Source organism: Cheilinus undulatus, linkage group 16 (assembly GCF_018320785.1).
Source record: "Cheilinus undulatus linkage group 16, ASM1832078v1, whole genome shotgun sequence".
NCBI lineage: Eukaryota > Metazoa > Chordata > Actinopteri > Labriformes > Labridae > Cheilinus > Cheilinus undulatus.
In genome coordinates, this window is record NC_054880.1 from 37454241 (window position 1) to 37479536 (window position 25296).

The window sequence follows — 25296 nt, forward strand, 5'->3', positions numbered from 1 at the left end:
AAAAAAAAAAAAAAAAAAAAAAAAAAAAACTACATAAACAACGTATATTTTGGTACTCTGCCTTAAACTCTACACGGCAGCACTTGCGTCCAATTGAACCTGAAGCACTTGATGGCACTTACTGATGTTGTTTCTTCTTGTCTAGATCATTGCTTGTGTTGTTCTTGCTCTCAAATGTACGTCGCTTTGGAGAAAAGCGTCTGCTAAATGACATTGTAACATTGTAACATTGTAAAACAAACTTGGTACGAGTGTGATGCTATTTAATTTAGTATCATTTAACATACAGGCAGATTTAGTTTTCCAAGTTCCGTGAGCACGATGTAGCCACCTTAGGAACAAATTTGAGAAAAAAATTGCTTTTCAACTGAGTTGCAATGCAATCGTGCACGGCGAAGACAATAGTGCATGCTAACCCATAATTTCCACATACACCTGCTGCACCATGCTCTTCAGCGCTGCAGGTTTTGCTCTGACTGAAGGTGTGTGACCTCATAGACTGCAGGTATTTCTATAGCATTTCACCCTGATCAGCTTGAGACAAAAGGGCACAGATCACAGGAGAACTATGAGTTCACGCAGGAATAGTATGTCAACGGTGGATTATTTTGCCTTTTTGGGTTTGAATGAAGGTCATGATTCCATGGTTTTGAGTGCATTGTGATGTTAAAAGGTTAATGTTTGCTACGAGGATGTGCAGTTTCATGTGAAATTCTTCAGTCTTTCACCTCAAAAGTCCTCGTCAAGGTCACCGTTGTAGCTCCGTGACCCAGTGTCCTCCCAGTGATCTTTTACCTGTGCTGCAGGATTAGACGTGATAATTTACAGTTGGGAGTCAGTGCATCGTGTTGTATTTTGTAATAGTAATAATACTATCTTATTTGAAATGAAAAATCGAGGCAGCATTGTAACCCCAAAATCATTATCATCCTAGTAGACACATTCTAGAGCCCAAAAACATGTCAAGTTAGAAATGCATCATAAAAAACCCAGATATGTAAAATTCCAGAATAAGAGTTAAGACCAAGAATTAAAAACCCAGAATCAGGCAACACCAACTACATAAAAAGAGACCTAAGGACCAGAATGTAACAACATCTAAAATGTTAGGAAGAGAGGGAAAGGAATACAAATCAAACAGTAAGAAAAGAATGTAAACAACTAAAATGTGTAGAGATAAAAAAGTCATAATACAAAAAAATAATTACATTCAATTAATAAAGATTAATCATAGTAATGATAAAAATCATAATAATGCTAATAGTATGATAGTTGTGGCTGACTGGATAATAAGCGTGTTTTTCCTGCTGTGTGGATCAATCTGCTCTATTTGGATCCATGTGGTTTGGCGGTGGCTAGCGCCAAAAATAGAGCTGCAGCATATTTGAAATAAAGTGGAGTGGTGTGGTGCTTCTGGGCTGCACTGGAGCACCAAAGACCATAACTGTGTTTTGTACTGGGCTGAATCATGTTTATGTCTGCTGTAAAAATGAGATTTTGTTATGGGGTCTTATGGGGATTTTTTCGCTTTTGGAGTCAACCATAAAGGGAAACTTGAGAAGCTGTAATTTTTTAAAGATTGCATTGTGATTTCATTGCCTCTTGGTCAAGATGCATTCAGCAATGCACAAAATCCTGTTTGAATCTGGTATGTTCATCTTTTGATTTATGAAAGGCACAAAATCACTTAAAAAAAGGTAAAAAACCCACAGGTATTTCATTGTGCAGCATTCAGGCCTTGTGTGTGGTATCTCGTACACTGCTATTAAAAACAAAGAACTTAGCTTTACCCACAGGTAATACCCATAAAAGTTCCCTCTTCATAGCCTGCTGTTGTGCTGCATAAGAGGAGTAGTGCTTCAAGAAAGCTGCTTGCATTTATTTCTAAGAGCTGATTTATGCATTTTTCATGTTTATTGGTTGATATACAGTAAGATGAGAAGACTACCGCTGCTTTCATCTTTTCTTATTGCTGTCTGCGTTGGTAAAAATGTCCCATGAAGGATAGGTTACAGTCTCCGTGCCCAGTGTCACACTCCATCTAAAGATGATCATGTCATTTATGGGCGTCACGCAAAGAAAGAATAACATCATTTGTGGCAGCATTGCCCTCAGGGAAAATGGTAATGATAGCAACAAAATGACTTCTGTCCCTTCATGGTGGAAGAGATAAAGAGGATGAACACGCTCTGTGGGAGTTGCTGCCATACACGTTGGCTTGTTTGTTTCTGTGTGCGATGAAGAAAGTCGGCACACTGGTTGTGAGGTGACAAGTTGTGAAGCAGTTGCTTCTCTCATGTGTCTCAATCCCACCACTGTGGGTACAAATATGAAGAGTGTGAGTGTTCCTCTGTCACTTTTGCTTTTCTTTAATGTGAATTCTTTCTGTAGCTCTTTTTTTCTTCATACATATACGCTGTGTAATTTCCTCATTCTTTTTTAATATATTTTTTTTTTTTTGCAGCACAGTTCCTTATTCTTGTATGATCTCCTCTCTCTCAGCGTCACTCATCTTTCATCACTTCTGCGTTTCTCTCTCCTGTTACTCCCTTGCTGCTTTTCATCTCTCTTCGGGAATCTCTCTCTTAAACTCCTTTTTTTTTTTTTGCACTGTACCTTTAGTCCTCATTATGTGTAATTTCATGAACCCTCCTACTTCATGAATAGTCTCTCTCAAGAGGCACCTACACTAAAATGCTAATGTCCCCATGAATTTTTAAACAGCTTATGGAGATTTCTGTGCACACATCCTGGTATTTTGACCTGGGCTCTGCTCTTTTTACACTGCCAGAATCAAGATAGAGCTCATTCACTTGAAGAGTAATGGGTGACATTAATATTCAAAAGGGTAAATAGCCCCATTATCTGTGTATATTGGTCCCGTCAACTTGAGCAGCACTACTGACTCTGTCGCTCGTATGCCAAAGATGCATTATGTGCCAGGCTCAGAGATTCTCCATCATCATTAATAACTCAGATTTCTGCTGAGAGGCAGATTAGCAAACATTATTTGAAAAAGTGATTAATGTTTCAAAGTTAGGGAAAGCTCTGCCCCGTGGACTTGAATGTTTCACTCATCTTCTATTCGAAGATGAGAAAGAAGAAGAATTGAGTAAGACAGAGAAAGATGTGAACTAAAAGATGGGGTGAAAATAAAGACGAATGACTGCACTGTGACACTCTATTCTACAACATAATGACAGAAAGACAAGAGGAGAGAGACAAGCTACTTAAACAATGAAGTGGAAAGTTGTGTGAAGCAGAGCTGGAAAGTATGTCACACTAGAAAAGATGATTTTTCTGAGCAGTTCTTTTTTCAGTCTTGAGTCACAACTCCCACAGACACTTCCTCGTAGTGGTTATACATTTTTTATGCTAATCAAGGTGCTTACACAATCAGAGTCAGCTGTGACGTAGAAGAGAATAAAAGTTGCCACACTCTAATAGCTTTTTGTCACCTTTCTAACAATGGAGAATGAGGCAGGTTTAAGGACTATTATGTTAGATACAAACATCTTCACTCGTAGGAGGGTAAAGTCTTATTAAATGTCAGATCTTTTAAGGCAGTGTAATGCATTTTAACTCCAGGACGATGAGGACAATGCAACTTTTTGCAACTTTCTGCAAGTGCTTTAGGTGGAAAAAATAAGTGCTGGTATTAACTCTCCTCACCTGTCGTCAGCGTGCCACATGATCACAGAACCAATATGGGCGATACGGACCAAAAATCATGTCTCATTGATATAGCTGAACTCAGTACATGATTTATTTTTTATCTACAAAGAAAAGCCAAAAACAGTCACTTCTAGGTCAAATCCATATGGATCAGATGTCACACCAACACTTAATAACAGCCAGCTGATCAGTGTCGACATGGACATGACAAAAAAACAAAATAAACTACATGTATGTGGTGAACAAAACAGTATTAAACAATAAAGCTCCTTAAATAAAATAGCACTAATAAAATGATATTTCCCCATTAGACTCAACATTTGAAATAGACTGTTTTGTGTTCATTACATTACTTATTACTGTTAGAGGTTCATACTCCTTGTATTTCTGACTTTTTCTGTCTGATTTCCTACGCCGTCCACTGTCCTGTCCTTTCAAAATAAAAGCAGAACATAAAACAAATCTTAAGAAACAAAGCATAATATGTAGCTGAATAAAAATAAAACAGTTAAACAAAATTCTATATCTATAAATAAAAAGGATCATAAATAATATCAAAATTTCTCACACAGTCAATTTATTTGTTAGCACCAAATCTAGAGATGAAGCCGCCCCTTTACTCACTGACACCCTGAGTCCCTGCTGTGTTTATGAACTGACTTTGCCTCAGACCTCCAGTTTTCCTCCAACTCAGTCACTGATCAGTTTACTTGAATTTGTACACCAAGGCGAAGGTTAGGCACATGACAGAAGTGCACCGTGAGCCATGGTAATGCATCTATTGAGATGAGGGATGTCAAGATTAATCGCATTAATCATCATTAACAGATCCAAAATTAGTGTGCTCATTTTTTTAATCAATTGCAGGCTTTATTGTCGCTTTCCAAAAACTTTGGTTAAACAAGGTCACTGTCTCCCTGCAGCAACAGTGAAGTACAATAATTCCAATGATGCTCCTTAATGTCTCATTTCACTTAAAAAACTCAGACAGCTCAGTCGACAAGTCAGAAGTCAGCTGAACTTTGTATTATCAAACAGTTACGTTTTTACTTTTCATTCATTTCTTTCTCAGTCCATAACAAGTTCCTTTTTCTGTGGTAAAGTTCATGCTGTCTAAAACATACCTGTAAAAGCAGGTCTGTGTCCAAACTGGAAATCTCTTACCCTTTAAGGCAGCAGAAAAATCCAAAATGACACAAACCAGTTTTAATGAAAAATAGTGGAATTTTAAATGCTTTTCATAGGGCATTACTACTCACAATAAACTAGAGAAATCCTGAATTATTCAACCTGAAAATTTTCAGTTGCTTTACATTCCTAAGATAGATGCTATCATGAATCATTAATTAAAGCTGTAGGCTGTAGAGAGGACATGAGGATGTACTGGACGCTGCTGAGAAGGATAACATTCAAAAGTTACAGCACAGTGTACTGGTGCATCTCAGCCCACTTGAAGCACTGCATTTTACTTCATTTAAAGGTCACGTATTATGCAAAATACACCTTTTCAGGCTTTTCTAACAAAAATACGTGCCCTTGGCCTGTCCACCAGGACAGGAAATGTGAAATGTGTGCGGAAACAAGCTGTTCTCAGATTTTCCACTCATGATGTCATGTGGGGAGTTAGCACCACCCCCAGGTTAGGTTGGCCATCCCCGCTTGGAAGAAAGTTCCACCCTCCTCTCCTGGGAGGAGGATCAGGAGAGCCACATCTATTGAGCCGAATCCATTTCCTGAGAAAGGCGGAGTCAGGGGCAGAGTCAGACAGCTCATTACATTTAAAGCTATAGACACAGAAACAGCTCGTTCTGAGCAGGACTGAAATAGAGGGGGGTTTTTTTAGACATGCAAAAATCCAATACTGGAGTTTTTTTAAAGCAACAAATTCACATGCATGTTTTTGAGACCTCTGAGACCAATATAAACTTGTCTTTAAAGGTTAAAATGTGTGACTTTTAAAGATCCTGTGGGGAGTTTTTGTTACGTAACAGACTAATATTAATACTGTTACTTCTAAATTATATGGCTTGCAAAACTAAAAACAACCATCAACACACAGATTGACTGCTTCCAAAGTGTTAGTGTAAATGCTGGAAACTGCTGCTGAAGGTTAGGGGCCATATGAGGGTGATAACAGAAGCCAACAGAAATGTTTCATACATTTTCGAGAACAAATACTAAATGCACACTTAGAAATTCCACCACCAGGGAGCTCTCAGGCAAAATGACAAGTAGATGTGTGCTGCTCAGGCCCCTGTCCCTCACATCCCATTTTTAATTCAGGACTCTGCCCTATACAGGGTATCAAAAAAAAAAAACAGTAACTAACGTTTTTATTTCATGGATGAATTTAACATAAGGGAGAAAATCTGTTAAAAATGGCCTTTGTGGTTAATGCTGCTCACGACTTGCAAGAGTACTTGGATGCAGGGTCTGCTTTTGACAGCTTTCTCTCTTTCTTTATGTGAAATTGATTTAAAAAGTGTTTTATTTTTTAATAAATACACCATGTAGAGAGCAGTTTTATTGAATCAAGTCCTTAATTTGCACAGTGCTCAGCAGCTGGTCTGTACTGTTTTGACTGAGAGCCCTCTGGTATACTGTGCGTTTAAGAAAGCACAGCCGTTTCCTTTTAATTGTCTCTATTTTTAAACTCTTAAAATCAGGCATGTAAACTCACATGTAAATGTTTCAGACTTGGGTTTGATTTTATATTCGTCCACTCTGCATGTCTCATCGGCAGTCAGACACTCTGAAGTGTCAGAGTTTATCAAGGCATACCAAAAATATATCAATCACTTACATCTAAAAATAGTCACTTTTGAAGCCTTTTATACATTTAAAAGTTCATTATTAGGAAGACTTTAACTAAAACTTTTGCTATTTCAGTCTCTTAAACACAGGCAGCAATTACCAGGGATTGAATGGGCACGAATTAGCAAACAATCATGCATCCAGGCAGTAAGATTACGAATTCATAAGAAACCTGACAGGAGAGAAGTTTTTTGTTGAGTTACAACAGAAGAAAACAAAGCAGTGTTTTTAAGTCCTTCACATTGTGTGACTAATCATAGCCATTCATTCTTTTATTTGTCCAATTCTGTTTCTTTGGCACTTACATTTTCTTTAATGCTTCTTCTTTAATTCGAGATTTTGTGTCTTGTTTTCCTTTTTGCTGTCCGTTCATCATCCATAGCCTATTCCGAGCCCGTCTTTGCCGTCTCACGGTGGCAGAGAGGCGGGTGCTGTCAGGGTGGTGGGCCCTGCCTGCTTGGTAAGAGTAAATCTAACAGGGTTGTCCCACCTTGTGAGTGCTGTTGCTAATTTTATTCCCCCAAACTGTGCGTGAATTTTTAAGTGACATCAAGTGCATCTGAAAGTAATTTCAGAAGCATTTAGATGTTGAGTTTGCTGAGATATCAACCTTTGAATCCTCTTTTTTCACCTGTAGTGTGTTAGCCACTGTAGCTGGTGTGATTTTGACGCCTTTTCCTTCCACTTTCTTCTCCTTTTACATCATTAAAACTTACCAAAATAAGAAGGTGAAAATTCTGTCCTCTCCACTATGTGAGATGGAAGCAGATGTTATCTGTGCATATGTGCTTTCACACTTACACGTTTCTGCAGACTCTTAATTGCGTGTGCATATGTGTGTGTCTATCTACAGTATGAGTCATCGGGTATGGGCCTTATCAGCAGCAGACTAAGAACCACGCTGAATCGGATCCAGGAGAGCCTCATCGACGTGGTAAGACTGAACTCTCTTTTACCTTCCCATCTCCTCACTTTTTCTCCATCAATCATTGTCTCTATCTCTTCTGACACAAACATGCCCCCTTAGTCCCCTTCGTCCTCATGTACCTCTCTCCTTTTTATGCCCCTGTCTGTGTTATTTTTCCATCCAACTTGAACATATGTGTGGTCCTAGTGTTGAAAGTGTCCACTGCCCACACTGCCACAAAATGCATTATGGGTTGTCATTATCTGGCCAGTGGTCACTGACACGTACACACCTCCATGTTTCCAGAGTGGATATGTGTTATTCCATTAGAGCTCTAAATCGCTGCTCCGTTGTGTAACACTGCATCATGACAATTAGCCTGCTGCTGTATACACATACTACACTTTTATCCAAAGTGTCTTCCTGGACTGTTTCTCTTTTCTGGTAAATGGTTCTGCACATGTTCCCTTACTTTTCTTCTTTAAGCATACAGCACCAACTCACCTCCTTGGTTGTTTTACCCCCTTATTCATTTTATAAATTAACCATGGTCAAAACAGCTATCCCTTTTTCTACAAAGTAATGTAAACTAAATAAAGATATTTAATGTAGAATAAGTGACGTCATAAATATTCACCCCTTCATGTCAGAATCTAGTAGAGTCACCTTTGGGTGCAATCACAGCACTAATCTATGTGGATAGGTCTCAATCAGGCTTGCACATCTGGATGCTTCAATTTTGCTCCATTCTACTTTGCAAAACTGCTCAAGCTCTGTCAGGTTGCACAGCAATCAAGTGTGAACAGTCCTTTTCAAGTCTAGCCACAAATTCTCCATCAGTTGAGCTCTGGGCTTTGACTCAGCCTCTTCTCTCTCATTCACTGCACTCAGATGATCCCCATTTCACTGATTGTGAGACTACTAGCTCCAGTAGGCTGGACCTCTGTTGAACATCCAAGGGGATAAAAACTTTTTATAGGCACTGTAGACATTGGAGGGTACACATCCTGCATCTTTTATCCTTTAGAGCTTAGAAAGTATGCAGTAAATTGGCAGTCTATGCACAAAAAACTTGTGTTAAAACAGGACATAGCCTCTGTTAGATTTCATACCACCCAACTTATACCAAAGTCTTGAAGATTCTTCTTGAAGAACAGATAATCAAAGACAAAAGTAGAGGACTTTGGCACTATTCGCACTGGATTAGTATTACCTGGGGAACTCTGATAATAATGAATTACCCCCTGACATCAGTGTTAGTTGTGGTGCGTTTGCACAAGATAAGTAAAGTAAGAGATATACCTGGATTTACGGACATTTTTGGCTGAGAACATAGAGATGCTGCATGACAGCAGATTTGGATAACATCTGCATTCTTGTTTTTAGATTCCATACAAAAAAGATAATGCACTGCCCATAGTGTTTTGCAGGTGACATTTCTTTTATTAATCCTACACATACTGTTAACCAGAGCTTCTAACAGCTACATGTGCCAAAGTGTAGATACTTAATTGATGTAATTTGATTAAAATGGATAAAAAGACGTTCACTGTCAGGTTTACTGGTGTAGGTTTAATCATTAAAGTCTCCAAAAGTCACACAAGACTTTTTGGGACTGCCTTATGATTGACTGATTCAGCTTTTTCAATCTCTGATACTGATCCCTTATCTGTACTCTTTGTATCTGCTGGTACACTTTCGGTCTAATAACCTATATTCATCCCTCTGAGGATCAGACTGGGAATTATTTGTGTGTAAGGCAGCATCAGGCTTTTATAACTTTGTAAAATAACTTCAAACAAATACATTTAAACTGTTATCATGATCTGCCCCACTTTCTATGTACTACGTGAGCATGACTCACCCTCTGCTGTCAGTGAACCTTCATCGAGTTGCACTGCATGTGCAAAGCAGCCGAAGCTGTGTTCCTTTGTTGTCTGTTGCTTTTTTATGTTGCTAGTGCTGTCTCTGAAAATCTCACACACCATAGTAGAGTGATGAATTTTTTTCCTGGAAAGCAGGTGAAATCGAGTAGCAAATGTGTGTGACTTGTGAGCATTTTTAGTCCACCCTGTACCGTGCTGTGATCATAGCTCCCTCGTGAAGCTCGTCACTTTTACATCCTTTAACTCTGGTGATAAATGTTCTCATACATTCTTCAAGGCCAGGCAGAGCACCTCAAGAAAGTACAGGCTGACAGACTGTACTGTGGTTTCAAGTGTTTCGTCACTTTTAATCCATCACTGGAAGTTTCCCCCATCTTTGCAACACAGCAGACAAAGTTAACTGCTTCTATGTGTTGCTTTTCATTTTGTCTGCCTTCCTTGTTCTTTAAACTCAGTTAAACCCCGACCCCTGGAAGTATTAGCTGTGATTAAATTGTAGTTGTGGAAGTTTTTGGCACAACAAACGAGAAATACATCCAAAGTGCTTAGCCTCTGTTTTTAGTAGAGATGCATGATATTGGATTTTTGCTGATATCCAATATGCTGGTATTTATAAATTTATTTAAGCCAGTACTGATACCACTATTTAAATATTGTTCAGACCTAAAACTTCAATCCTTAAAACACACAATTGAAGGTTTGAAGATGAAAAAAATCACCAATTTTAGTCCTTAAAACTCAGTTTAAAATGTAGGAAATAATGATAAATAAAGAAAAAGTCTAAAACTCACTCACATATTTGTTCATAGGGTCGATATTTACAGTTGATAACAGGCTGATTTTTATAGACAAAATATTTGTTGTAATTCCAGGAAAAAATTTTAATTTCTGCACATACTAACAATTAATTTTTTAGCTAATATCTGCCAATACCATTATCGCACACTTTATATTGTGCATCCCTAGTTTTTAGAATCCTCTGTTTCCTCTCCCTGATGTTTTGTTGTTGTTTATTTTGTTTGTTTGTTTGTTTGTGTATGTTTTTTAGTTATCTAAACTGCAGGGTACAATGGCTCTGTCTGTCGTGGTTTTAAGCACAGTCCTGCATATGCTACCTGGACACTGTTCTTAAAGCGTCCATCCCAGGGCGCAGAGGGCCTAGTGGTTTAAGGTGCACCCCACGCACGAGGGTGACCTGGGTTCAAATCTGGCCTGTGGCTCCTTTCCTGCGTCTCTCATCCCTGTTTCTGACTCACTGTCCTCCTCTTTGTATAAAGGCATAAAAAGCCCCCAAAATACTGTATATCTTAAAAAGAGCCACACTAGCCTGCATCAGATGTGGCTAATAAGAATATTATTGAGTATTTAAAAAACAAAAAACCTGTCCTTTTATCAATTAGTGGTTCTCAACTGGGAGGTGTGGACTCAAAAGCAGGCCGTGGCATCCAAAATTGTGGCACAATGTCAATATTAGATTCTATTTTACAGTGTTTTCCCATAATGATGGTTAAAGTTCAGTTTTTTTCTCAAGATTTTAACTAATATGTCTCTTTTCCTCAGGATAAGAAAGATGGTGTTCTAATAATAATCAGATAATTCCTCAAGATCTCTAAAACACAACCAAAATTTACAAGGGATGCATGATATTATCAGCATGATATCAGTATCAGCAGATATGAAAATGTCTGCCGATATTTACAACCAATAAAAATCTGCCTATTTCAGCTGTAAATATCGACCATAGGAAGAAATAAGTTAGTGGAATTTTTTGGCTGGACCAACAGACCTTTGTTAGCTGAAATCTTTATCTTTATTCATCATTCCTCCCAAGTTAAAGTGTTTTAAGGGCTGAAGTTTAGGTCTGAGCTGCACTGAAATATCAGTGTCCATACTGATATCGTCTAAAACCGATTTGTAATTATCAACCAAATCAGATATTGATAAAAATCCAATTTCATGCCTCCCTAAAATGTACAAGTTACATCAGGAAAACATCGTTGTTTGTGGCAGTTACAAAGATCACAGAGATGCTCCTGACACTTTGAAATCGTTGGCCTGGCTGCTTGTGAAGAAATGGAGCGGATCCATGACCTGTGCAGATCACCGCTCCGCTAAAATTTTAACTCTATTTTATTTACCAGACACAAATTTGCGACCCACTGAAATGGCCCTGCATCCTTCCATATGCCTCTATTTTTATTGTCACCGTAGCGATCCATAGTGTAGTACGTTAAAGATGTGACACACTGTTAAAATGCTGGATATTTGATTTGGAGAGCTGCTAAAATGCAGTTTGAGTCAGAGTCAGACAAAACACGAACTAGATGTAAGCAATTATATTCAGTACAAAAGTTCTGGTAATAATTTAAATATTTCTGAATATATCTGCATTGCTTTGCGTTTATTTATTTATTTTATTTAGATTTATTTAATCAGGAAAGATCAACCAATCCAAAGTCGCAGATCAGAAAGTCATCATATAAAACAAAGCCTTTAATCTACTTTAAAACAATTTAAAGAGACCAGCTCCCCAAGACAAAAATTTTCCTGCAGAAGATTCTAGGCTGCAAGCAGTATACCTGACTTTTAGTGTGTAAAAGCAAAATTTTCCCTTGTGTATTTTGTTAGTCATTCCATGTCCACTGCTTGTGTCTAGTAATCAGCTGTTTCCATACATTGAACCCTGCCGTTGCTTGTTAGTGAACATTTCTGAAACCAGAGAACATCAGTTCAGCTTTTATTCTAAACAAATAAAGAGCCTTGAGCTGTATTGGGAAACAAAAAAAGACAATATTGCTTATCCACAGTTAAATTAGATTCTTATCATACCTCACAACTTCCACCAGCCTGGAAAATGAAAAGTAAAATATATTCTTCCCCCATGGTGGGATCTTGAATAATGTAATTCCTTTTTTCATTTTCTGAGAAGCGATGGGGCTTTCTGTCATTTTCCCTAAAATATCTTTTCTAATTTAATGTTTACATTCAGGTGACAGCACAAACACGCCTGCAGGACAGACTATTAAACGTACCAGTTAGTTTCCTCTGTTTCCTCTTCTTGAGCATTGTTAAAACTTTAACGTGCAAACTTGACCTCTCTTTTTGGACCGTATTAAGTTGTCAAATGTTTGTGTCAGTGCAGATGACAGTCAAATAAGACACTGTCACTGCACCTGTCTCATTTTTTAATGTATATCCCACCGGTATAGGAAGTAAAGCGAACGGAGTGAATTGTTTTCTGACCGACATCACCTTTGCATTCAGATACAATCAGTCGTTTTCCTCAGTCAGGACCACACAGCATTCAAATAACCTTTTCAGAACAAAGCGTTTATTTGACGATGCAGCGTAATGGCATTTTGATGTGATGGCTGTGATGTTTATAGCCTTGCTGCTCAGGGCTCGAGTTGAGGAGAAGAGGAAGGAAATTAAGCTGGAAAGCAGAGGCAAAGAAAGGAGAGTCGGAAAAAGAATGAAAATGATTAAAGCTTAAAATAATTTTAAGGGCACTTTTAGAAATTATCCACACCATAGTAATTCTCTGGCTAATTTACCTGATTTTCTCAAATACCAGATCAGCTTGGCTGCCTTCTGTTGTGGACAAATGCATAAACTAGAAAGAGAGACACAAGAAAGAAAATGATGCACAACCTTTAACACATGCATGCTTACACATGCATTACAGATGACCCTAATCATATCACTTTGTAGCCATCAGAGATCATGTCCTCTGAGGGACGACAACACCACAGGCTGAAACTGCACAAAATGCTCCCACTAATGTACCCGCAAATGCTTTTAGTGTGTTCTCTCCTATATGCAGAGTTCTTTTAGCTCTGTTGTGATAAATCATTCAATGTCGGGAAAATGCCCTATTTTCAGAGCTCACCTTTTTTTTCCCCTTTTACTGTCTTGCTCTCTCTGCTGCTCTGTGTGTCACATGTTAACCTGAACACAAAAATCTCAGACGTGTGCACTAAAACACACAGTGAAAAAAGAAAAAAGTTCCTTGAGGCAGTTTATACTTTATAACTTTTAAACCCAGTTTCAATATGGTTAATGAATCTTTTTTTCATATAGGGAATCTTCACTCCAAAGTAAGACTGTATTCAAAGAGAGTATACAAACACACTCCTCCACCTGCATACTAATACACACTCTCACTCCAGAGATTGACGCAGGGTAGACCTCATTTGTAAACAGATTATAAAGTTAATTGCACGCTGCATTTCAATTGAGCCTCGAATCCTTGCGGTTTTGTTCACCTGACTTACCGTCACAACTGTTTGATTCCAAAACCGATATGCTGGTAATGACTCCAAGTCCCATATGAACGGCGGTAAGCGAAATCCATCTCATTTTGTGCCTGGTACCAAACGGCTTCGACTTAAATTGGGACCCCCATAGGGAAAAAGTAAAAGATCATCCCCTCATTTAGGCTCCATTTCTCTGCCTCCATCATTCTTGATTACCTCTCCAAAACCCCACAGCCCGCCTGGGTTTGACAGTTTCATTTTGGAGTTGAATCACTTTTGACTTTGGATATTTCATTGAGAGTTGTTTGGAAGGTTGTGAGGTTCAGGAGAAACTTCTTAGAGTGGCAGGGATGTAATTGCCTTTTCGTTTTTCCCAGTCAAACACCTGTTAAATAATGTTCAATCACATGTACTGCCATCATCACCGTGTTGAAATCTATCACCTGGAATTAATTACCTGGGGTGTAAAATAATAACCTAGAATCCTTGCTTGAAAAAAGTCCAGTCCTTTGTGTGTGCTGATTTCAGGCAGGTCAGATGACAGTGCCATGTCAGGACAGTGCCATGAACCACATCTGCGGCCATATTATCACTGCCAGAAAGTTCAGCTGTGACAGCTGTTGAGCCTCAGGCAGTATTGTGGAGGGAGCTGCTGCAAGCCCTCATTGTTTACCACCAATATTTATTCTTTCAGCTAGTTCATCTCAAACCAGTTCCAAAAAAGTTGGGGCACTGTGTAAAATTTAAGCAAAAACAGAATGTCCTTGATTTGCAAATCTCATAAATCCATATGTTATTCACATTAGAACATAAACAACATATCAGATGTGGAAACTGACACATTTCTCCATTTTGTGAAAATATTAGTTCAATTTGAAACTGATGGCAGAAAAAAATCTTTAAAAAGTAGGGACAGGGCCATGTTTACCATTGTAGCATCCTCTCTTATTTTAACAACAGTCTGTAAACATCTGGGAAGCAAGGAGACTAGTGTTTGGGTAGAGAAATGTTGTCTCATTCTGGTTGGTTTAAGGATTCTTGCAGCGACACCATGTTCCAACTTGTTATGGAAATGATATTTTTCCCTGATTTTACTAAATAGTCAATGCAAATGACAGTCAGTATACTTTTCAAGTCATCAACCATTAGAGCATAATTCAGATTTTACTGATCAAACCTCTAACATGACACACCAGATGGATGTTTCACACATCCATCTGGGAAAGCTTCAATAGGAAACGTTTGAGAAAAGGCAGAGAATTTAAAAAACTCGGAGTGTGACTGGATGAAAGTTCTGTCTGTCACATCTCTACGGGCCAATAAGAGCAACAAAACATGTGACATAGCTGCTATCGAGCTGCACATGTGCAGCTACTGAGGAATAAAGCAAAACATGGTGACTATATACATGTAAGTACTCTTTTTTCGTTTTTGAAAAGAAAACAACTCACTGTTGTTCTTTGTTCTTCTTTTAATGAAGAAATGTCATCAAGTTCTAATAAAACTGGGGCTTTAGCAGCATCCACGCTAAGCTCTTCCTCCATAACTGCACCAGCTCTTGCTGCTGCTTGTTTACGTCATGCCTCTGCTGAGCCTGAAAGTGCTGCCCCTCGTCGCTGATTGGTCCTGTCACTTTCTAACCGGGCCCAAACAGTTCAGGTGGGAGCTTTGCAAGATGGTTTCGCCAGTGAAAAACAAGGAAACAGGTGTATCCATCTGCTTTTCAAGGTTATCAAACCTCAAAATGATAACTACTTTTTTTTTTTCAAAATGAAAAACTCTGAATGCACTGTTCCAAATTATTATGCACAACAAAGTTTCAAACATTTTATAGGTTTTAAAGAACTGAAAATGGTCATTTGTTGAATTTGCAGCATTAGGAGGTCATATTTACTGAAATCAAAGCTATTTCAATCAAAAACATCTTAACAGGCCAAGTTACATGTTAACATAGGAGCCCTTCTTTGATATCACCTTCACAATTCTTGCATTCATTGAACTTGTGAGTTTTTGGAGAGTTTCTGCTTGAATTTCTTTGCAAGATGTCAGAATATCCTCCCACAGCTGCTGTTTTGATGTGAACTGCCTCCCACCCTCACAGATCTTTAGCTTGAGGATGCTCCAAAGGTTCTCAGTAGGGTTGAAGTCAGGTGAGGATGGGGGCCACACCATGAGTTTCTCTCCTTTTATACCTATAGCAGCCAATGACACAGAGGTATTCTTTGCAGCATGAGATAGAGCATTGTCATGCATGAAGATCATTTTGCTACGGAAGGCAAGGTTCTTCTTTTTGTACCATGGAAGAAAGTGGTCAGTCAGAAACTCTATATACTTTGCCGAGGTCATTTTCACACCTTCAGGGACCCTAAGGGGCCTATCAGCTCTTTTCCCATGATTCCACCCCAGAACATGACTGCAACACCTCCTTGCTGACGTCACAGCCTTTGTGGGACATGGTGGCCATCTACCAACCATCCACTACTCCACCCATCTGGACCATCCAGGGTTGCGCGGCACTCATCAGTAAACAAGACTTTTTGAAAATGAGTCTTCATGTATTTCTGGGCCCACTGCAACCGTTTCTGCTTGTAAGCATTGGTCAAGGGTGGCTGAATAATAAGTAATGCATGACTGCAAGCCTCTGAAAGATCCTACACCTTGAGGTTTATGGGACTCCAGCAGCTTCAAATACCTGTTTGCTGCTTCGAATCGGCATTGTAGCAGTTGACAAAAATCCTTCCAGGCTTTCTCTTGATATCATATTCACTAGGGGTGGGAGGAAAAAGTGATAAAGCATAGTATCCAGGTATTTTATCTGGTGATATATCGTATCTTCTTATCCATCAAATATTGATTTTTTCAAATTAATTGCTAAGATGAACTGAAGTCTGTGATAATGGAAAAATAAAATTAATTGTTTGGACAATTGTTTGTCCAGTTAGGTCAGCAGAGGTGACGGTCATAGAGCAGAAGAAAGTTAGTTCAACATGGCAGCACCAGGGGAAGGACATTAGGAATGCAAGCGAGGCACGAATGAGATGGACATGACACATGAGGTTTGCAAGCAGGGCTACATGAAACTAAAAACTGCGGGAATACAACAAACATGAGGGCAAGACTGATGCTAAATCAGCTAAACAATTTAAAAAATGGTAAAGATCACAATATATCGCAATATATGGTATCACAATACTCACTGTATTGCAAATTGTTTAAATCGCAATAATATCGAATTGTAACCCAAGTATCGTGATAATATCGTATTATGGGGCCACTAATGTTTCCCACCCCTAATATTCCCAAGCAAGAGGTAAACATGAGGCCCAATGACCTTGACTTTTGATTTTTGACCTCCAAAATCTAACCAGATCATCTTTGATTCTGAGTTGACATTTGTGTAAAGTTTGAAGAAAACCCATCAACATGCTTTTGAGATATCTGGTTCACAAATATGGTCTGAGCTAACAGACTGACAACAGAAAACATAAAGCCTCCAGCCTTGGCTGTTCCTGGCACTGATTGTACAGCTGCAAGTGTCTTCTTTTCTGTTTTACACTTGTTGAATTCAACATACAATTGCAGGGAGCTGAATAAACGTGTTTGTGCATGCGTCACTCCTGGCTGCTCAGCTTTAGTTTGAGATGGGACTTTTTCAGGCCTGGCTCTGAAACAGGAATGAGAATCTGGGTAATTTTCGGGTTGGCACCAGTAATCCGGCAGTGGAAGAGGCCTGCCAACGTGCACACAAACACTCTTACAAACCAGACAATATATTCAAACAGAGAATATAAAGTTTAAACACATACAGGTCTACAGTTACATTGTATATCTCTATTACAGACATCTCTCGCTTGCCAGTGTAATTTTCTCACTTTCTTCCTGCCCTAAGTGATAATCTCCGAGCATGTGTTGTGGTTGTGGTTTGCTACTCCAGCTTGGTGGAGCTAACACACTCTGGCATGCTGCCTCTCATGTCCAACACACATTCCCAACACATTTCTTTCACGCTGCAGCAGTCATTAGCTCTGTGTGTCTCATGAGGGCACATCACTGTCCAGACGTGTCTCAGTGTTGTGACCTGCTGTCTCTTTCTCTGAATGGAGAGAGCAGCCTGAGGGGATTCTCATCTGACAGGGATTATAGATCATAATTAAGCTCCATGGTGTGACTATTCATTCTCAAGTCATCAGGGTAGCTCTGGTATCGATATTTTGTTGGGTTTTAGTGACCACACACCCACAGACACACATAGATACACGCTTCATGGATAGCAGTGGGTCATGCTTCTCAGTTCTGACAAGGAAACGGTCAATCCCTTTGGATAGAGTAACTCATTTTCCTGTTTGAAACTTGTGCAGATGACTCATCCATTATGACAGCCATGTTAATGAGAAGAATTACACACTATAATTCAATAGCTTCAAATGTTCATCCGTGGTTCTGTCATACTCGGTTGAGACGTTTAGATGCCATTTTTTTCCTTCACAATGGTCACAATTAAATATGAATTTTGGCTGATACAGAGTACCCATTTTCAATTACAGTGAAGTAAGAAATAAAATCACATAGTAATAAAAAGATTTTAAAAAATGGTTGCTAGCTATGACTAGCATTACACTCTGCTAGCACCAACTGTTCATTCATGTCACTAGGGATGGTGATGATCTGCAAATAATTGGAACAACAGTATAACAATACTAGGACAGTATTGATAACCGGGTTATTTTAGGTCACTGTATTCAAGCATGGTACAGTGATGGATGCTTCCTTTGCAATAAGATGGTTTGTGAAATTTCATATTTGCTGGATATTCCACAGTCAACTGTAAGTGATATTAAAATGGAAGTGTTTAGGAACAACAGCACGAAGCAAACGAAGCAGAGGACCACATAAAATCACAAAGCAGGGTCAACTAAGACACATTGTGAGTAAAAGTCACGAACACTGCTGATTCCATAGCTGAAGAATTCTGAACTTTCCCTGGCATTCATATAAGCCCAAACACTGTGCAGCGGAAGCTTCATGAATGGGTTTCCCTGACTGAGCAGCTGCGTACAAGCCTCACATCACCAAGTCCAGTGCCAAGCATCAGATGGAGTGGTGTAAAGCACACCGACAGGGGACTGTGGAGCAGTGGAAACGTATTCTGTGGAGTGATGGATTGCAGCAGTCAGATGGGCGTGTCTGGTTTTCGTGGATGCCATGTCTGACTGCATTGTGCCAACTTTGAAGTTTGGGGAGGAGGGATAATGGTATGGGGCTGTTTTTCAGGGTTTGGGCTAGACCCCTTATCTCCAGTGAAGGCCAATCTTAACGCTTCAGCATTCCAAGACATTATGGTCAAAGCTATTCTTTCAACTTTGTGGCAACAATTTGTGGAAGGCCCTTTTCTATTCTAACATAACTGTGCCCCAGAGCGCAAAGCAAGGACTATAAAGACATGGTTTGCTGAGTTCATTGTGGAAGAAACTTAATTGACCTGCTTTGGGATGAACTGGAACAGAGACTGTGAGCCAAACCTGACCTCATAAATGCTCTACAGAATGAATGGGAAAAAATTCTCACAGAAACACTCCAAATCTTGTGGAAAGCCTTTAAAGAAGAGTGGAGGATGTTGTAGCTGCAAACGGGAGGCAATTTTTCATTAAAGTACATGTATGTGAAAACAAATTTCATCACAGTCCCTGCTTGTGTAATCGTCAGGAGGCTGAAATGTTGTGTACATTTACATAGGCACAAATAATCATAGTTAGGTTCTGATCAGAAACAGCCTATTTGGAACAAATTCCATGCAGAATGACAGGGGCGATTTATGTCTATTGATATTTTTATCAGTGTCCATGTACACACGTATTCAGTTTTGATTAAAGGGGATCTCACTCTGGAGAAAAACATTATTGACATGCACTTATTAACAGAAACACATGGTTGACTTGTGCTTTATTTATACCAGAGCATATCAGTGAGTGCTGCCACTGTCTACTTTGTTGAAGAGTCAATGCTGAACAGGGATCATTTGTTATGAATGAGAGCAGATTGTTCATTAATTTTGACAGGAAGGAACAGTTTATTCTTTTGCTGTTTTGGACAGACTAGACTGTTGGAATTGCTCTGCTCATGTCTAAATGCTTTTATCTATCTTTCCAAAATCTGTAAGGCCCCTGCAGGACCTCTAAGGAGTACCTGTACTGTTTTTTTCAACCTAAGAATTTCTGGTCATTTCCATCTTGTGTCTTTTTTTTGTTGACTGAGACAGGTGAGCAGAGCAGCAGCTTTGGGAGAAGTTTCTAGATGTATTCCTAGAAGACTCGGGCAATTTCGTACAAAATAAATCAAGACCCTAATTCCATTTGACATTCATTTAATGAAAACTAAATTTCTTGTATGAGAGTGACAGAGAAGTGCAATAGGATCCACTTGATGGTAATTGCCTGGCGGGCCGGTCCACTCAGCATGCCTATAAGTCTCAGTGGGATGGATGTGGAGAGGAGTTAGCAGTCAATCATGGTAGATTGAGATGCTTCAACTGAGAGATCACTTTTCAACTCTCAGTGGGAAGCTCCCATCATGACAAGGGTGATTACTCCATTATTAAACTCTCAGAGTTTACTGTACCTTTCAGAATAAGGTCATTTATTTTTCTTTTTGAATTAAGAATGATAAATGAGAGCTATTATATATTCTTAGGGTTTTTCTGCAGATGCTAGTGTTTTAAAGGCAGCAGTTCTTTGGGTTATTGGAAGGTTAAATCTTCCTTTCTAGTATTGAAGGTGCGAGTGAATGAGTCATTATTACAGTCCCTTACCTTTGTTCCTTTTCTGTTCAAATCCAAAGCTCTCATTTAAAGGTTTCAAAAGACTAACCAGTAATTTCCATAGTCTTCTACTGACCCTCGCCCACTGGTTCAGTTTCTGATATGCAGTGAAGGTCAGCTCCGCTCAAAGCAGCTGGATCACGAGTTCACACAGAATAAAGGAAAGAACAGTATTTGCTCTTCATTTACTCCCTGTATCACTGTAGGCTAATGTTGATTTAATGATGGTGCCTGCTTGTAATGAGGTACAATTGGTAATCTGGACCTAGTATTTAATTTCAAATTGGACTGGATGACATTCTTCTCCCTCTGTTACATCAACTCTGCTTTAGCAACAGCACCCCTTCTTTACTTTGATGGCCCATGGCTGTCTCACTTTCTCTCTCTCTGTATCTCTACTCTTGGCAGGTTTGTGTTGAAATCACAAATGTATGAACTTTTTTTTTTCCTTCAAAAATTCGGTACTTTCCACACAGTCAAATGTAAAAAATAATGGGTATTGTGTCACACCAAGCGGCAACCTCCGGTCCTAAAAAATGGAGCCAACGCAGAAGTGCAAAAAATTGCTATACTGCGAGTGTCCACTAGAGGCTGGCTGCAGGAACACCGGAAGTTCTGTCTGCACACATGTTAAACAGCCGGTTTTGACACACAAAATAAACTGGTTTACAGCCTGGTTCAAAACACCAAACATGTCTCATTAGCTTGTGTCTTATTGTACTCCCACTGTATGGGGGGGGTGATTTTCTTTTTGTACCATGATCGTTTGGATTATATTTAGGATGAAAGCTGATTGGTGCATCTCATTTGATTGACAGATAGCTCGGCAAGCAGAGGCTCCATATCTGTCAACTGGAATGCTAGCTAGCAGGCTGACAGGAAGTTGCGCTTAGTGGGTGGGTGTTAAGTTCGGCTGAGACCGCGATTTCAATATGGAAGCCTCCCAATTGGCTTCAAAAGCCACTGGAGTCCGCCTATTGTAAGCAGACGACTGACGTCACACAGGGTTGGTCCAATTCTTTCCACAGTCTATGTGTGAAACACGCAGTGTCGAAAAAAAAAAATCAAAGAATGAACCATTTTGACAGCCTTTATTGTACATTTTCCCCCTTCAGGGAAACTTATGCAGATGAATTTGCCAGAGTCCATGTCTGTAATCAGGCAAATCCATTTTGAAATGCTCCAATATACAACATGTGTGCCAAACCGAACGCTATTCGGCCCAATCAGCGTCATTTGAGGCAAACAAGGCGGTAGCTAGGGGCAGGGTTTAGATAAACTAGCCATTTGCAATGGCTATCGCCAGTGCAGTGATTAGCTCAGATGTAGCGACAGCATAGCGGCAGTTTAATCAGAACTGAACCACCTCTCTGCATGAAATAAAGAGTAAAAACAGGACTGAAAGCTTTTCATGGTGTAAAAAAGATTTTTTCACTCTTCTCCCAGCCTGCTTTGGCATGAGTTTGCAATCGTTATGACTGGGGTTTGCCGATGTATCCAGTGACTGCTGGTGTTGTAGCTATTAGCTTGGATGCAGCTGTGGGAAAGTGACAGTTTAATCAGAACTGGACCACATTTCATTTTAAAACACATGCTAAGAGTCATACCGACAGCATGTTTTAGCAGGGAAGCTGCTGTTTTTTATACAACTGTGGCAGCAGTAGCATGTCAGCTCAGGAGAGGTGCATGCCTACAACCATATTTTGTCATGTGCCTCAGATTGGCTCGTCATGAATGTGACTGACAGAACGTTCCTCCAATCACCTTCCAAGAAGTTTTGGAAAAGTCCAACCCTTCCCAAACGCGTTCTATGGGAGCTTTCCCAGATGAATGTGAAATATATCCATGCAGTAGATATATGAAACAGTCTATCTGGCATGTCAGGTTAATACCTAACATATAAATGAAATAATAACGTTTTTCCCTTTCAAACACAGCTGATTTTGATGCAAGAATGGAGGGACTCCTATGTGTTCATTGCCCCTAGTGTCAGTGAGAGACAGCATGTCTTATATGTTTAAGTACATTCATGATTGTTAAATGCAGAAGTGTCAATCATTACTTCAAGACAAATCACACCGCTTTAGTGTGAACGTACCCTCCTGTGACATGGAAAATGTATGAACTAGGAGCTCAATATGATCAATTAGCCAGAACCAGAATCGTACTTGGTCTAAAGATGTAAAAAACTAAAGGTGGAAAAATTGCTTCTATTTATTAGAAGCTGAGTGAGAAAATAGTATATGTGTGGCTACTCTGTAGAGTTTTATTTATGGTCCGTCCCCCCAGGCGGGTATAACTTACCTCACACAGCTCAAATGATGGCCCGAGCAGATGTGATACTGAGTGGGAGCTCCTCTCTCTCCTCAGGTGTCTGCTGTGGCTGACAGATAGAGACTCCCAACCCCACCGCAAAAATACCTCAGGCTGTTAATCAAAATTGATCTGCCCACAACAAACCCCTCAGTGGACGTGCGAGGAAAACCCAAGGATGAAATGGATTCTCCAGGAGGAGCAGGGGTGGGCCTGAGTCAGCATTTTAGAAAAACAGAGAATTTTGTCCTTTCTGAAGCCCAAGGGCCCGCAATGCAGACAAGGGCCTCCTGATTGAATTGAAGGAGCCAGCTAAAGCTTGTTTACTCATTGCACTTGTGCGTTAGTGAGGGATGGAGAAGGCTAGAAAAGCTTTCAGAGAGTTAATTAAAAAAACGGTTTCACTTAATGAAACTATGGTCTCTATATTCTACAGGTAAGTAGGTCAGTTGGTAACAGAAGATCAGATTGGGTTGAGAAGGATTGCTCTTGCAAGGCTCAGTCACTCACAATAGACAATTGTATGAGGTTCTCCACTGTTGGCAAATAGTCTAAGAGTTTTAAACAGTCCTTAACATGCAGTTGAAAGAAATTAAGAGATTTCCCCATCTACCATCCATAATATCACCAAAACATTCAGAGAGTCTGGAGATACTTAGCACAAAAGGAGCAAGGCCAAAATTCATCATTGAATGCTCTTGACCTTCAATCCTGCATTAAACCCGGCACTATTCTGTGATGGATATTACATCATAGGCTTAAGAACGCTCTTGTCTTTAGTCTCCAGATGCCTCCAGAGTGCTACAAGAAAAGGTTTTTTTTTTTAACATGTTTCAGGAATCAAACAGGTTGAACATTGAATACCTTGCCTCTGTGCTGTATTTAACTGAATATAGGTTATTATCAGATGACCTCATGTAGCAGTGGAAAACTCCCCATGGGGGCAAGAAGTGACTTCTGCGTAGAAAAATGCTACCAAAAGGCCATGTTTTGAACCACTCATATCTATGCCAAGCCTTCTAAGTGCAAAATAAAGCATACTTAACCTCCCGAGCCCGGTGTTGTTGTGTACTGCGGGAATAGACACATTATTCAGAATTAAATCACTTTTGAACCATGAATCTTAGCCACTTGCTTGTCTTTTGCTCTGAAAGCTGTCCATTTTGCTCTTCTAACTATGCTGCACATGCCTTTGTAGCTCTAACAGAAAATTCTCTAGCGAGCCTAGAACTTGAGTGACTTTCTGGTGTCTTTAAAGGTTAAATCCATAGCAGTAACTCCGATATCGAATGTCTTTTTATCCATTTTTGATTGTCTCTGCTGCTAGCAGCTTATACCGTCACCATATTGTCTTTGTTTCACACAATGCATTGCAACTGGGCTTTGACAACCAATGGCAGGCTGTTACATCGTCACGTCATGCTTTGTCAAACAGTGCATTTGCAAACACCTTGAAATTGGAGAAGAGAGTCTGAATGACTCATGAGAGAGAAAAAAACACTGAGAGGCTGTGATGTGTCCTTCTGTGTCACAGCAAACAGAAACTGCTTTGAATAATGACTCAAAATCTTAAAAGCACAAAGACTTTTTTGTAAATTTGTAAATGTTTTGAAGACTTTTTGCCACTTGTTGGTCTCCAAGAGATGAGAGACAAGTTCATGCAGAAAAAAACCTGCAGCCCTTATTGTTGACTATGTCACACATATAAAATTTTTGATTTTTCTTTTGTGTTTTTTCCTTTGTCTTTATAGTCCCATAACTTTATTAAAGTTCAAGTGGCATTACTGCAGCACATGCATTCTGAGGCTACTTTTGTGTCCTGAAAGTTGTGAAATATCCAGGCAATAAAACAAAAAGATCAAAAACCTCCCGGAGAAATGACAGCAGACAGGAATTAATAAAGACTCTGTCTAAAGCCTGGATGAGTGGTGTTACACAATGCTTGTGTGTGGTCCATTTCTACAAAGCGGCCTGGTTTGCTTCAGTACAGTTTGACATGGTTTAGCACATTAAACTTTGATGTTATCCGTATTCCTCAGCTGATGTCCAGCCAGCCTCCAGTGTGGTGGGAAACCCGTCTCTTTTTAAGAGATCGAGATCATTTGGCTCAGCTCAGTGGAGCTGGTTGTTTGGCTCCCAAACGGCTCCTCATTTGGTAACAGTTTCTGTTTTTACATGTGGATTAAATAAAGACAAAGGATGGAGGAAAGAAAACTGGCACTCAAACTAAAGCTAGCTATCATGGCTCACATTTAAGAGCCATTTGGTAGCAATCAGGTTCATTTGTGAACGGCGCATTCTTACTCAGCCACTTTCCCCGCAAGGTTTATTCAGTTGATAGCATGTCACATCTCAATTAAAAGCACGCTTGTCACAAAGTTAGGATTTTTTTTGTATGTCAACAGGGCTCAGCTAGCCTCTTAGCGTAGTTAACGACTCCTCAAGACTCTTGTCTCCCTTTATCTGGGTAGATGACACTCAGAGGTCTGCAGGACTGAGTAATTTGTAATATTGATTGCTTTCACACCAGGTTAATCAACTCAACTTTGGAAGAAACACTTTTTAGTCAAATGTAGGGATCATATTCAGTATATGTAGACATTTTACAAAGTAATTGCAGCACACAGGCCC

At 39.5% G+C, this 25296-nt stretch overlaps 1 protein-coding gene across 1 annotated transcript in view; it reads left to right on the forward strand.

The window, feature by feature from the left end:
* Positions 1-25296, forward strand: part of vps50 (VPS50 EARP/GARPII complex subunit) — a 203554-nt gene that overhangs the window by 137692 nt on the left and 40566 nt on the right. Inside the window, exon 22 of the mRNA XM_041809537.1 lies at positions 7343-7423. Coding sequence (XP_041665471.1) covers positions 7343-7423 — 81 coding nt within the window. The remainder of the gene's footprint in view (positions 1-7342; positions 7424-25296) is intronic.